The sequence below is a fragment of the Desmodus rotundus genome, chromosome 4, assembly GCF_022682495.2.
Source record: "Desmodus rotundus isolate HL8 chromosome 4, HLdesRot8A.1, whole genome shotgun sequence".
Classification (NCBI taxonomy): Eukaryota; Metazoa; Chordata; class Mammalia; order Chiroptera; family Phyllostomidae; genus Desmodus; species Desmodus rotundus.
This window is the reverse complement of record NC_071390.1, coordinates 138045386-138059730: the sequence shown is the minus strand read 5'-3', so window position 1 is coordinate 138059730 and position 14345 is coordinate 138045386. Positions and strand designations below refer to the sequence as shown.

At 42.7% G+C, this 14345-nt stretch overlaps 1 protein-coding gene across 5 annotated transcripts in view; it reads left to right on the top strand.

The window, feature by feature from the left end:
• Positions 1 to 14345, top strand: part of RSU1 (Ras suppressor protein 1) — a 189309-nt gene that overhangs the window by 52083 nt on the left and 122881 nt on the right. For all 5 annotated transcript variants that reach the window (XM_045183669.3, XM_045183664.2, XM_024576023.3 and 2 more), the window contains 2 exons: positions 11 to 93; positions 372 to 486. In XM_045183669.3, the coding sequence (XP_045039604.1) occupies positions 11 to 93; positions 372 to 486 (198 nt within the window). The remainder of the gene's footprint in view (positions 1 to 10; positions 94 to 371; positions 487 to 14345) is intronic.

The window sequence follows — 14345 nt, the reverse complement described above, 5'->3', positions numbered from 1 at the left end:
TAATTTGCAGCCACCCTGCGCGCACTCTATCTAAGTGACAACGATTTCGAAATCCTGCCGCCAGATATTGGGAAGCTCACAAAGTTGCAGATAGTAAGTAATTTATCTAAATTCTGAGAAAATCAATTCACCTCTGCAGCCCCTGTAGAAGTTGAATCAAGTTGATTTGAGCAGGAGTAGGTTTGTTTTGCAGGAATAAACCACAACTCTCAATACTGTTTTTGTTCATCTGCAGACACTTGTAAATAAGTTGGGAGGACTGAGGCTTAAAGAAGAGAGGGCATGGAAGAGGACAAGAGTTTATGTTCGGTGCCTCTTTATGGGAGTTCATGTGAAATTGTTTTGACAACCCCTTGTTTTCTTATATTTAGCTCAGCCTTAGAGATAACGACCTGATCTCGCTGCCGAAGGAAATCGGGGAGCTTAGTCAGCTTAAGGAGCTCCACATTCAGGGGAACCGCCTGACTGTTCTGCCCCCAGAACTAGGTAAGGTTGCTGATGAATGAGTTTAGTTCTGGATTTAATTAATACCAATTACCCAAACGCAGCAATTCTGAACAACCCTCTCTCCTCTTGTTGGCAAATACTCCACCGAAGACCCCATTCTGATCACTTCCACTAGCATTTGTTACTGGCCAGAGTCCAGCTGTGACGGGCCTGACCTGCTGGACGCCACGGTCAGCAGCCGCAGCACCCGGAGTCTCAGAAACTGCCGATGAAAGTGGCCTGCTGTAGTGAGGGGCCTGAGATCAGTGGGGATGGTCTCCTCGGTGGCTTCTCCTCTACTGGCTGGGGGTGGGTTTTGTTTTTGTAATCAAACCACCACTTTTATCTTTTTAATCCCATATGTTTTTTATTTTAATCTCTTGTAAACCTTTACCAAATAGTGTTTACTTACAGCTGTTTGAAACTCCTTTTCCAGTATTGGTTCTCTCCTGATTCCACCACCATTGGGAATTTTTAAGTGTGTTCTAGCTGGGAATTCCCCAGTCCTATCCCCCTGGCAGTGGAATCTTACCCTTCTGCCTGGTCACTCAGATGGCCCAAGGCGGGCTCTGACCTTCCTCGGAGAGAACATCCACGCCTGTTACTCTGTTAGTGAGGTTAGGCTACCCTTCTGGAAAAGGCTCGTGAGTTCACTCTGCTTGTGCACACGCTCGGTAACCTTTAAAGTCTTCTACCTGTTGAACTGCACTCTTTCTCAATCTATGGCTCTTTGCTTTCCTCCCAAATACCATCATTTAAAAAAACACATTTAGCCCAGAGTTCTTGGAGGAGGTACCTAAGATGAGCCTGGTGATTTTAAAGACACCAAGTTATTATAAATTGGAATGTAAGCTCACTGAGAGTGGGGGGGCGGTTCTCTATTTGTTTCTCCTTGCCTACTGTGTACACGGGGTATGTGCTTATGGAATGCGTCCTGGACGAATTAATGAAATGAGGCCCTCAGATAGGATAGCAAGGTTTTGAGAAGCCTATGAGCAGGCAGAGTCTGACTTCTATTCCGAGTGATGCGTGCTGTTCAGCATGGAAGCCACGAGCCACGTTTCATGTGCTCAGTAGCCACAGGTGGGAAACGCAGACAGAGGACTTTTCCATCAGCACGGGAAGCATTGCTGGTGCTGTTCTAAAGGAGAGGAAAAGCATTCACATGATTCATGGAACAAATGGGAAGTTTTTCTGTCCCCACCTTATCCATTTCCTTTCGCTCCTTCGTTGGTGTAGAGAGGGAGAGAGCCTAGAGAGGGTTGTGCTGTTTTAAGGGCAGAAGAATAACTCAGCACTTTCCCTTCTCTGAGTTACAAGCAGTCAAGTCTCCCTTTTGGAGCAAATACAGGACCAAGAACATGTCTTTACAAATGCTTTTAAGGCAGAAAACTTCTTGTCAAAAGAAAGATTCTTTACAGTGATTGTAAACCATAGGTGTTAGCGTTACTAATACCAGGAGCGATTTTGTGAATACAAATACCTCCTCCCTCCCAACCTGTTGAATCAGAATCGCATGCAGGAGAAAAATTCTTGTCTAATTTGGTAAGGCTCACTTGTCGTGTCTGGCCTGCGTCCCTAGTGTGATTAGGAGAAATGAAAAAAAAAGTGTATTTTATTATTTCATTTTATTTTTCAAGCAGTGAGGCAATGTAGGACATTATATTGATCGATGATTTCTATTAGATTATAATTTGTTAGAGAAAAGACCTAATTGAACCTACATACACCTGTGTATTTATATGTTAAAATCTTACTCATATTGCTTATCCTTTTTACGTAGGGCACATTATCATATTTGTCTAACATTTCTGTTAAGTTCTCTGATAACAGCTTACATGGTTTTTATTCAGCAGTAGAATTAAGGGGAAAGTCTTTAAATAACTTTATTTTTGTGAGCTATATCTAGAAAAGCTTAATCTTAATATCTGCCTGGTGGCAGTTTTCCCTAATTACAGGTAAACACTTAGCTGGAAATAAATGATAAATCCCTGGGAGTTTCTGTTACAAATCTAATTCAAGATGAAGACAGATGCATTATTTATTTTTAAACAGTGATTAAAAAAAAAGTCAACTATAATCGATAGCAAGATAACAATAGCCAGTAGGTATTAAGGCCTTGTGGGCGGAGACACAAGTATGAGTGCTTTTCCTATACTCGCTCCTGTTACTGTAATAAGCGTGATAAGTTAGAGGTGAGGAAACTGAGGCTTGGAGATGGTGACATGTTCTTAGGGACACAGTTAGTGAGTCACAAAGGTGGGAATGAAGCCAGAGAGGCTGTCCTCCAGGTCCGCACTGCTAACCACCGTGGTGTACTCCTTCCCATGTGTGTCAGTAGAAGGATTCCTAGAAAGCGGTTTCCAAGTGTGAACAGGATGCAACACTGGCTCACTTCCCGGGAGGGTAGCGGGAGGACAGGTGACACAATGTGGCCATTTGCATGGCTGACTGGGGTGATGTGTGAACAGCAGGGCCAGAGTAACACTTTGCAAAATGCAGATAAGATGGCCTCTGGGAAACCAATTGCTGTTCCCCTGTTCCACTCCAATCTAGTCGCATTGTCCCCGGGGTTCTATCCTGCACTAAACACACAGCCACAGCAGGAGTATCCTTTGTGAACCGACTCTCCTCCGTGCTCATGTGGAGCTGCTCTGGGGTCAGGGCCAATGCACTTGAAGTTCATTATGCCTGCTCTACCAGCATCCACTGGCTGCAGGTTTGCTCCGGGTGCATTTTATTTATTTATTTATTTAGAAGACTTTATTTATTTTTAGAGAGAAGGGAAGGGAGGGGGAGAGAGAGGGAGAGAAACATCAATGTGAGACAGAAACATTGGTTGCCTCTTGAACTCACCCGACTGAGGACCAAACCTGCAACCCAGGCATGTGCCCTGACTAGGAATCAAACCGGTGACATTTTGCTTCACAGTGTGGCACCCAACCAACTGAGCCACACCAGTCACTGCTCTGGGTGCATTTTATTTTTTTTTATTTTTTTATTTTTTAAATTACTTTATTGTTCATTTACAGTTGTCTGCATTTCTTTTTCACTGAAAGAATGACAAAAAAAACCCCCAAGACTTTGGAAGTAGAGATGAATGACTATTTCAGTCTGGAATCATGGGGAAGATTTTTGGAAGAACAAAGATAATAAAAATTTAGTATTGCTTTTATCTAACAAAAGTAGAAAATATATAAATAGGTAATTATAACAGATATTGCTATGAGATATATGAAATGACTTCACTTAGAAGTGGAAATCTGGATTTTATTTATTTTCTGGGTGCATTTTAAAGTGTGGATAATGATCTCTCCCCTGTATGTTTTTTTTACAAATCGGAATAAGCAAGATAAATGCTTTTGAGATTTCTGTGAAATTTCCTTTAAAAATAAGTTTGGAATTTATTAACTAGAAACCTTGTTGGTAAGAATATTTGGCCAAGCAAGGGAATCCAGCTGAGTTCTGACCTGTCAGGTAGGAGAACATGCGGGGACACGCGAGAGAAAGCCAGGGGCTTGGGTGGGGTTCCAGTGTGTAATCGTGTGGCTTCCTTTTGTTGTGTACCCGAGTTACTTTAGCTGCTGTGTCTGATTCCTACACCATAACCTGCCTGATTTGATGTTAGTCCAATTTATCCTTATAAAATCAGATATAAATTGGGTCTGTCACTTACCAATCCATTTATTTATTCATTCAGACATTTACTGCGTTTCTACTTTAGGCCAGGTCTTGTCTCCAAGGAACTTACTTTTCTAATAAAGTAAAATTCATATATTCAGCAACTGTTTATTGAGCCCCAGGCTTCATGTTTATTTCCTGAAGATACAACAAGAGACAGAACAGCCTTTGTGACATCCTAGTGGGGGAGGGTGGGTGGGTACCAGACGATGATAAGTACTCTAGGAAGAAAAATAAGCATGGAAGGTAGTGTGCAAATGGGGGTGAAATTACTGCTCTATTAGAGAGTGAACAGAGAACACCTCACCCGTAAGGTGGTGTCTTTTAAGCAGAGACCTAGAGGAGGGAGGGAGCTCCCCTGGCAGAGGGAACAGCAGGTGCCGAGGCCTGAGATAGGCTTGTGTGTTGAGGAATAACAGTGAGACTAGTGTAGCTGGAATGGAGTGAGCGAAGGGGAGAGCTGGAAGAGGTGAGCTTAGATAGGAAGTGGGGACTGCCTCCCATAGTCACTTGTGGCCATTGTAAGGACTTGGACTTTTACTTCGGTGCGATAGTGTAGGAGCGTAAATAATAGCCTCCCAAAGCTTCCCCATCCTAGTCACCAGACCCTGGGAATACGTTACCCTGCATGGTTAAAGGGCTTTATAAATGTGATGTAGACTCCTGAGATGGGGAGATTATTCCGCATGGCCCAGGCAAGCCCAGTGTAGTCAGGAGTCCTTAGAAGAGGGAAGCAGGAGGGGAAGAGAGAGGAAGTAGTAGTAGGGGTGATGACAGAATCACAAGGTTGGACGCGTGCATCGGGGGGACCATGAGCCAGATAATGCAGGTGGCCTCCAGAAGCTGTAAAGGAAAGAGAATGGATTTTCCCCTGAAGCCTCCAGAAGGAATGCCACCGCTCTGTGTTAACCCAGCTGGTAGTAATGGTCAGATTCTGGGTCTGTCTCAAAGGCGGAACTAACAAGAACTGTTGATGACTTAGACGAGGGGTGTAAGAGTGAGGATTGACTGTGAGGTACTGGTCCTGGGGAACTAAAAGGATGGGGAAGATGATGGGAAAGGTAGGTTGAGAGCGGGGAGGAGAGGAGCTAGTCATGAGCAGAGTTTGGGTGTCTTAGGTTTGAGATGCCTTTGGATTTTTAATTGAGAAGGCAATTGGAAATTAGAATCTGGAGTTTAGAGGAGAGGTCTGGGCTGTGTAGATAACTTTGTAATGCCACAGATTGGATGAGATTCCTCTGATGTGACTAGAAGGTGGAAGATTGGCCCATGAAATGTTGTGCGTCCTCAATGCTGGAGCTGGAAGATGGGGTACCTTTGTGGGTCAGGCTGGCTCCCAGGCAGGAATCTGGCCAGGTCAGGGGCTGTGGCTTTCCCTGGGTGGCCCACAACAGCTTCATTGCTAGTGCAATGGGATGATGCTTGTGCTTCAGAGGAAGACTGTTTTTCCCAGCATCTGTAGATGAACTGTGCCAACAAAGAGTGAAACAGACACGACTCATTTCCTGAGCCTGCCTGAATCCGGAGTCTCTTCTGGACCAGTATTTTCAGCCTACAGCCAATCTCTTCCTCTAACAAAGCAGCAACGTGATGACTAAAGTTTCACCCGCTTTTCATCACTGGGATGGAGAAAAGGCCTGCATTTGTAAGGGAGGGAGGAAAGGCAGACATACCTCCCTACCCTCAGAATAGAGAAGGCCCCTGGATAAACAGCCTAATGGGGATTTCAAAGCCAGTAGCTCTCTGCCAGTCATCTGTCCCACTTTTGCATTTTCGTATTCACACATGAGATGGTCTTTGTCTTATGAGTTGAGAATGTGAAATGTATGTTTTTGCCTGGTCTCTTTTCTAAGTTCTCCAGGATTCAGTTATTTGTTCTGGGTGGAATCACTCCTGGTTTTGTGGCTTTTGCACAGTCGTGGGACCTCCTCTTCTGCAGATACCTGCTTTTGGAGAAGGATATTGCTGAGTCGGCTAGGCATGCAGTGAAGTGAGCGTTTCAGATGTCAGAACCTCCTCCACACCAGGTGGAGCAGTGACTGGGAGGGAAGTGTGCAGAGCTGCATGCACCTGGGGCCGCGGGCTCCGTGTCCTGCTCAGTGTGCCAGCGGTCAGTGGCAGCTTTCATTCCAGAAATAGGAGAAGCGCGTGTATTCTATCCAGTGCGCCTGGAAGGGTGGAAACAACTATTTATCGTGTTGAGAAAGTAAGTGATGTCACGAATTAAGAATTTCCCTCCAATTGTATTCTGTGGAATGAACAGAAGTAAGAAAGAGTAGATATACCAGTCTAAAATCCTTCCTGTTATACTTCTTAATCCTTTTCTTTATGGTAGTTGAAAAGCTAAAGAAAAAAGACTTTCTTTGGTGGCAGGCAAGAAGGAAAGGCAGTATTCTCTTTTTGGTCATCAAGTTTCTGATTTTAAGTGTTTTATTGTCTCTTGTGTTATTGTCACTCTGTCAATTGACTCCCAGTTATCCAGATGTTTAAACATTTTAATGTGTTCTGTAGATTGTAGAGGTTTGACTCCTCGTCACTAGGCTTGGGTTCAATGCTCATTACCCCAAGTCCATGCTCTGTGAATGTGGCTAAGTTATTTTACCTTCTATGTCGTGTGTAGAATAAGGGTAATAATAGCCCCTTCTCATAGTTTTTTTGTAGGATCAAAAGAATAATCTGTGTCAAGATCCTTGCCTTATGCCAGGATTAAGCAAAAATTAAGTATCAGGTAAATGAACGTGCACGCAGGTGCGTGGGTATATGTACACACAGCATTTTTATACTATGAGACTGTATTCAGAGGCTGGTTTTCTAAATCTCCTGAGCTCTTCTAAGACAGTCTAACCTGAGAGGTTGCCCCAAGTCCCACCCTTTTGACATGGAAGAAACACAGTTAGTGACTGGACACCTGGTGAGAAAGAATAACCGAGAAGGTTCAAAGGCCAAAGTCTTCATCCCACACTGTGGTTGGTTGGTTTATCACATCGATAAGAGAGAAGCTGTGAATTAGCTTCTAGTATGAAAACTGAGAAGCAGCATTGGAGGTATCAGAAGAGATATGCAGGGGAGGAGAAGGGCAAGAAGAGAGTGCAGGTCAGATGGGGAGCGGCTCCGCATGGTGAATGCTCAGGGCGGATACGACGTCCTGTAGGAAGCAGGGTTTCCTGTGACCCTTTCAATCCCGTCATCATAGTTTTAATAATAGTCTCTTAATTTCACAAATGATTTTCCAAGTCTATGTTTTTTTGTGAGTTTTATATTGAAGCTGGGAGCAAGTCACCTGGTTCTTCTACCTGGAAAGTTCTATGGTTACCTTTTGATTGGACCATTGGTGGCTTGGTTGCTTACTTCATTGATTCACTCATTAATTCACTTAATTATTCACTCCTTTACTTTTTGACATCCTTTGACTATGAACTTGTCCCTAAGTATTGGATACTTGGTGATGCTTGCACCGACTAATTAGATTCACTTGTTAATCCCATGTGGAGATCTCTGCAGGAAGCAACTTCCTTTTCCAGTCGTTCACTTTGTGGCTGTCTCATGTTACCTTTTGCGACATGAGTGCTCATTGCGTTGGCGACATTTTTCTTCTCCCAGAATGATTTCGCATGGTAATCACTGATCTGAACTACTTGTTGTCATTTTTTAATGTTACTGACGTGTGCATACACCGTAGTCCTTTTGTCACTTGTCTCGTGTTACTAATTGGTTTCATGTTTAAAGCACACCATATGAATCCATTTTTCTAAATCTTTCCTATTTTGTTAGAAATTAAAACCATTAAAGATTCAGAGTGTGAAGTCTGACTGTTCTGGATTTGGGCAAACTAGTGTAGCTGCCGCCTGAAATCTCTTAAGAAAAAGTGCAAGGGCGGTTGTTACCCGTCTCCAGGACAATCAGGCACCAAGGGCATAATAAGTTAAAACATTTTTCCTAGTCTAGATTATCCCTTTTGGACAACTACCTGCCCTAACCTGAGGCATCTTTATTTATTTATTTAAACTTTATTTTTCAATTACAGTTTACATTTGATATTGTTTTGTATGAGGTTCAGGTATACAGCGGCAAGGCATCTTTATATTGTTGCCAGACCTGGCTTTCTCTGCCTAAATCCAGTTACTCGTGAAAGCTGGAGTTGGATGGCGGTCTACCTAATTAGATAGAGAATTAGCACTACAGAATTCGCCATCTTTTCTGCTTCCGTTCTCCTCAGTTTTATTGATGTGTCTATCTTAGACTTGCCAGTGAAGTCAGGACGTGGCGCAGCGTAGTGGAATGCAGCATGTGGCACCAGCCTGCCCGGGAGACAGTCCTTTCTCCACGCATTGCCAGGTGGATGACCTTGAGCAAGTCACTGACCCACATGCTAATCACTGGCCGTAGCGGGTGGCAACTGGCCTTTTTCCAACTGGGGGTGCAATTTCTAGGTCACCAGAACCTCACCTGAGCCACTTTGATTATGTATGATTCCTGGTAAAATGAAAATGAAAAAATTACATAACAGGGTTATGCAGTGTTTCGTATATTTTGTTTCTATTTAAAAATCACCTTTTAATACATAAAAAGAAGACATGATATCCCTTGTTCACTGGGCCATTGTAGGATTTATAATGTTCAGTGTGGAGCACTGCTGGCGACATCTGAACAGCGGTGCACGGGTTCAAAGATGCACACTTCACGTGGTCTCGTTTTAGACTCTCTCCTGGCAAATGCCAAGGAAGTCCACTTGAGACTAAGAAAGTGCCGTTAGTCTAGTCCCCTCCCTCACATCATTGTTTCCTCTGCTCCTCTTACTGCATTAGTTTCACTGCCCCTTGTGTACACTGGAGTTTGCAAACACTGACTGTATTCCTGGACCCTGTCTTCTAATGCAGGAATCGCCAGCCAACAGGAGTCCACTGACCTGCTGGCAAAAAGCACTGGGCGAATGTTGCCTCCATAACAATTGCTCTTGCTCTTACTCTCCTCATTGTTATTTTAGCTATACTGTACTCTTAGTCTCTGTCTCTGCCCTTTGGAAATAGGGACTGATTTGGGCTGAGATGCACCTACCCAAGCCTTCGGGGAAAGCTGCCGTCAGGCCTGGGTGTGGTTGAGGCGTCTGGCGCTAGGGCTTGTGATCAGCAGGGAGAAATGGGTGCTGCTCATCTGAGAGGAGCCAGGGAGGAGGAGGAGAGAGGAGGCAGGAGGTTCCTGCAGTGGGAGCCAGGAAGGGGCAGAACACCTGTTCGTATGTTTACATTGTTTATGAGTTAAAACTTATCATTTTGTTTTTATTATTTTAGTTTCTTCTGTGTTGGTCCAAAGAAGCCAAAAAGATATGAGGGGAGAAGGCTAATATTTATGTAGCACATGAATAGCCCCATTAGACATTTTATATGTATCTTCTCACTTAAATCTCTACAGCCATGGGAGGTTGGGGGCTTTCTCCCCATTTTATGGGGAGTGGGGAGCATGAGGCTCAGGGAGGGTTAGTAACTGCTGAGGCCCCGAGGCTGGTCAGCCCAGGACCTGGACGGAGAGCCCATGCCACAGTCTGTGGTAACTGTACCAGGTTAACCAAAGATAGGACCGTTTGCTGCTTCTGTGTTATGCTAGGACAAAGTAAAATGTAAATTAGTCTTTATAAAGAAATAGCATTTTGTGGAAAAAAGGCTCTCTGGATTAGATATTAACAAAGATACATCCAAAGGCATAACTGTTAGTCTGTGAAATGGTTGCCACGTGCCGTGATGTGTTAGGTTAAGAAGCTGTAGTGGCACTTTCTCCGTGGGATATAAACTCTGCTACTTGCACAAAACGGAATTTGTCAGTTGATCACAAATGCTTTTGCAGTTACTTTTAAGCTAGATAGAATTATAAGTACCTCAGTTTATTTGCAAAATAATTTCATAGACTTTGTCTTAATGCTGGTAACATGGGAAGGGAAGTTCTCGGCCACTTTTCAACAATGTTGAAACCAAAGCATTCAGGGGGTTGTGACTTGCCCAGAGCTACAGTATATTGACGTGGCTTGTGACTGGCAGAGTCAGATTTTTAGTTCAGGTCTTTTGATTTCAAAAATATGCTTCCCAATAGGCTATCCATAAATGTATCAATATTGAGGCAATAAAAAGGCATCATTTATCTTTAGATGAGAGATTACAGTGATTCCAAACATATGCCTTGATTTTTTTTGTTTGAGACAAAAAAATGTGAGGGATAGAAAGGCTTTACCCAACTTTAAGTTTTGACTTCAATTACATGATGTGCTCTTACATTTTTTAAAATATATTTATTGATTATGCTATTACAGTTATCCCATTTCCCGCCCCCCCGTGCTCTTACATTTTATTTCCATGTTAATATACCTTTTGCCGTACTTCACAAAAAATTATATATCGTATTCTTTGACTCCCATGCTTAGTTGATAATCAAAAAATGACTCCCATTAGGTCTCCTACCTGATCTTTTTTAACAAGTTCCATTTTCTGTATATTCCATTTCAGTGAATTTTTAGCCTTGGCAAATGCTTTAACTGTGGATTTTAAAAATGTTAAGTGAATTATATTTCTACCTGGTGAGTTATTGCCTTAAAGGTGGTGGGAAGATGCAGCACATAAAACGTTTCCATTCCGTGTGATAGATTTCGGGAAGCCCAGTGTCAGGTTAAGTGTGATTGAACACGTGCATCAATCTGTGTTAACACCAGCTGGTAAAGCATGCCACCGTTTGCACTGGGCCATCCTTTGATTTAATGGGACACTAAATGTATTCTTGCCCTGGGAGAAATGCCAGCAGTGTGAGATTCCAGATTTAATTTTTTTTATTCCAGAGGCATATCTGTAAATACAGTTTCTATGACCTGCATACATATATATCTTACTACATTTACGTAGCATCTCCCTCAAAGTATCTCCTATGTATTATATTATGCCTATATGAAAAATAAGCAACATTACATGGAGCCAGACTCAAATGGATTGTATATGTGCGTGTGGGTTTCTTTTGCCGGGTCGGGGCTAGGGAAGGAGTGAAATGGGGGATGACGTCCTTCATGTTGTCAACACCAGGTCTTAGTGACAGACTCATGGTAATTATGTCTTGTTAAAACTTGTCATAGACCAGCCGTTCTTATTCATGTTTGTTTGGCCTTTCCTGTGGTGTTCACATTTTCAGCTGAGTATTCTATAGTTTGATCACCTACTTACTGCACAGCAGCATCTAATGGGGCCATTAGTACTTCTGTAAAGTTTTAGGCAGTAGCTACATTCTAATGGTAGTAAACAGGCCCATGCTCATTCTCAGCGTACGTTTAATGATTTTAATGGGCCTCAGTACTCTCTTTGTTACCTTTTATATTTGCTGTTTTAAAAAGAATGGCTCTTCTCCTTGGACAGCCCCAGTCGGACTTAGCATGTCTGATCCTGACCTCTGGCCCCGTGTACAGAATGTTCCTGTAATCTGTTGGGTTTGGGGAACAGGCGTAAGTGAACTAGACCCAATCCCTGCCCTCATAAAGAGAATCTTTGAAAGAAACAACGGAACAAACAGTTGAAAATGACAAAATGAAAATCACAACTATACCTTAAATCTACTAGAATGCCAGCTCCAGTGTAACCCTGGAGTGTCCACCCTAAGTAGAAAGAGTATGTCACGCTCTTCTCTCAACTGGGTGACTCTGCAACCTCACAACTGGTTTCCCTGCTCCCTACCTGGTTCCTTCCACAGCCAGCAAGGTGATTTTATAAAATCACAAACTGGGTGATGTCACTTCTGTGGTTAGACTTCTTCAATGTACTCTTTGAGCTGGAAGACCCCTTAGGACCAGGCCTCCGTGTTTTTTGTGCCACTCTCCCTCCTCACTCACTTACCGGCTGCCTCTCAGTTCTTTGTGGTCTTTACTCTCAGCTTAGCATCTCCTGAATATTTGCACACCTGGTCAGGTACCAACTCATATGATTTTTCCCCCATGAGCCCCTTGCCTTACCATTCGCAACGGTCTCCTCTGGCTCTTTTCTATGACGGCATGTTTGTTTGTTTGTTTTTATGCATACGCGTTCAGTACCAACTGTGTGTGTTGTGCGCCGTTCCAAGTACCTGGGAGGTGTCAGTGTGTGGTGGGAAGGGAAGAAAGAAAAATCCCTGCCCTTATGGAGGGTTAGGCCTATGATGAGTTCAAATTAAATTTTGTGTAACATGTGAGATCAATTTTTCCATATATATTGCTTTAGCACAATTTATAGAAAAGAATTTCCTTTTCCTATTGAATTGTTTTAGTGCTTAGTCAAGGACCAATTTACTATATAAGTGTGGTTCTAAAAACCAATTTACATATGTGTGGGCATGAAACCAATTTACTATATGTGTGGGTATATTTCTAGACTGTGTTCATTGTTAAGCCTTTATAGCAGACCACATTGTCTTCATATGTAGCTTCATAAGTAGTCTTGAAATCACATAGTATGTGTCTTCTAACTTCTTCCAAATTCTTTTGGCTATTTGGCATCCTTTGGACATGCATATAAGTTTTAGAATCAGTCTGCTGGGATTTTGACTGGAATTTGACTGAATTGATCACCTCGAGGAATCTTGCCCTGGGTACTGCAGTTATCATTCAGCCAGACTCATGAGGACTGCTCTGCAGTTTTCTGGGTCTCTTTCTCATTCTTTTTTCCTACTACCCTGTCCCACAGATCCCTGCCTCCTCAGTAGCCTCAAACCCTTATCTCTCTCCTGTCAGCTCAGCGATACCACTGTATTGTTTGATCTCCTGCCTCCTGCCTGGCTTTCTGGAAAGGCTTCCAGGAGAATAGTAAGGCGATCATGGGTTTCCACTGATTTATTTCCCTTCTCTCAGGTATGAACATCCCGTGCTGCCTGTGGCCCAATATCTAGAAGCAGCTATATCATTTATTTTGTCCAGTTACTTCATTATTCCTAGAAGCAGAAGTCAGGATTAATTTTTGATAACTTTCCCTGTGGGCAGGTGTAATAAAATTATTTTTCTGCCTCTTTCTTGCCCATGTACAGGCAAGAAGCAGTTATTTTTACTCAGTTTATCCCTGGAACCTCATACTCAGTGGTCGGGTGCCGTGGCAGACATGGAAGTGCCTTCATACATACCATCCTCCATATTTCTTACAGATGGTCGTCAAGACCATTTCCACTTTTATTCTTGGTATTAGCACATTTTAACCCTCAAAATAATCTCTTGGCCTTTATCGCTTTTTGAATTATCTCTTAACCCACTGTTATAGCTAAGACCAATTCTATAAAGTTTCTAGGCTGCTGTAACAAAGTCCCTCATACTGGGTGATTTAAACAATAGAAGTTCATTTTCTTACAGTTGTGGAGGCTGGAAGTTCAGATCATGGTTTCAGTAGAACTGGTTCCTTCCCAGGGCTCTGAAGAGGGGATCTGTTCCCCTTGGCAGGTAGATGGCCATCTGCTCTCTTTGTCATCACATCATCTTCCCTCTGTGGGCGTCCGTGTCCAAATGTTCTCTTCATATAAGGGCCCTGGTCATACTGCAATAGTGCCCACCCTAATGACCTCATTTTGACTAAGTCACCTTTGTAAAGAACCTGTCTCCAAATACATACAGTCACACTGACACGGCAGGGGTTAGGACTTCAACATGACTCTTTTGGGAAAGGACACAGTTCAGCCCATAACCCCAACCATTTCTCCCACCTCTTACTTTTTATGTAGAACCTTTGTATGAAGTTTGATGTTTCTTGATATGGTTTCATTGTTCAGATCCTAATTTATGCCTTACTTCCCTTCTGTTTTGCTGTAATAGGTCAAGTCCCTATAAGCCATTATTTTTAATCTCTTTAAGAATTGCTGATCCCTTTGAGGAATCAGTGAAACCTCTAGAGCTACTCTCCCCAAAATGTATATTTTCGCATATAAAGATGTATTTATAATTTAGAGAATTTTAAGATGCCCCCAGGTGTATCCATAGACCCTTAAATATAGAACTCCCACCTCCAATACTCTTAGTTTTAACCCTTTGTTCTAGGTTCTGTTAGCTGAATATCATGGGCATCATTTATGTGTACCTCCCAAATTATTTTCTGAATCACATTAGATAAAGAGCAGTGAGTGAGCCCAGAATATAGGAAGGGATTGTGCATTAAGTTATAGCTACCTAGAGAGAAATCCATCACTTATTTGATTGGTTCTCTTTT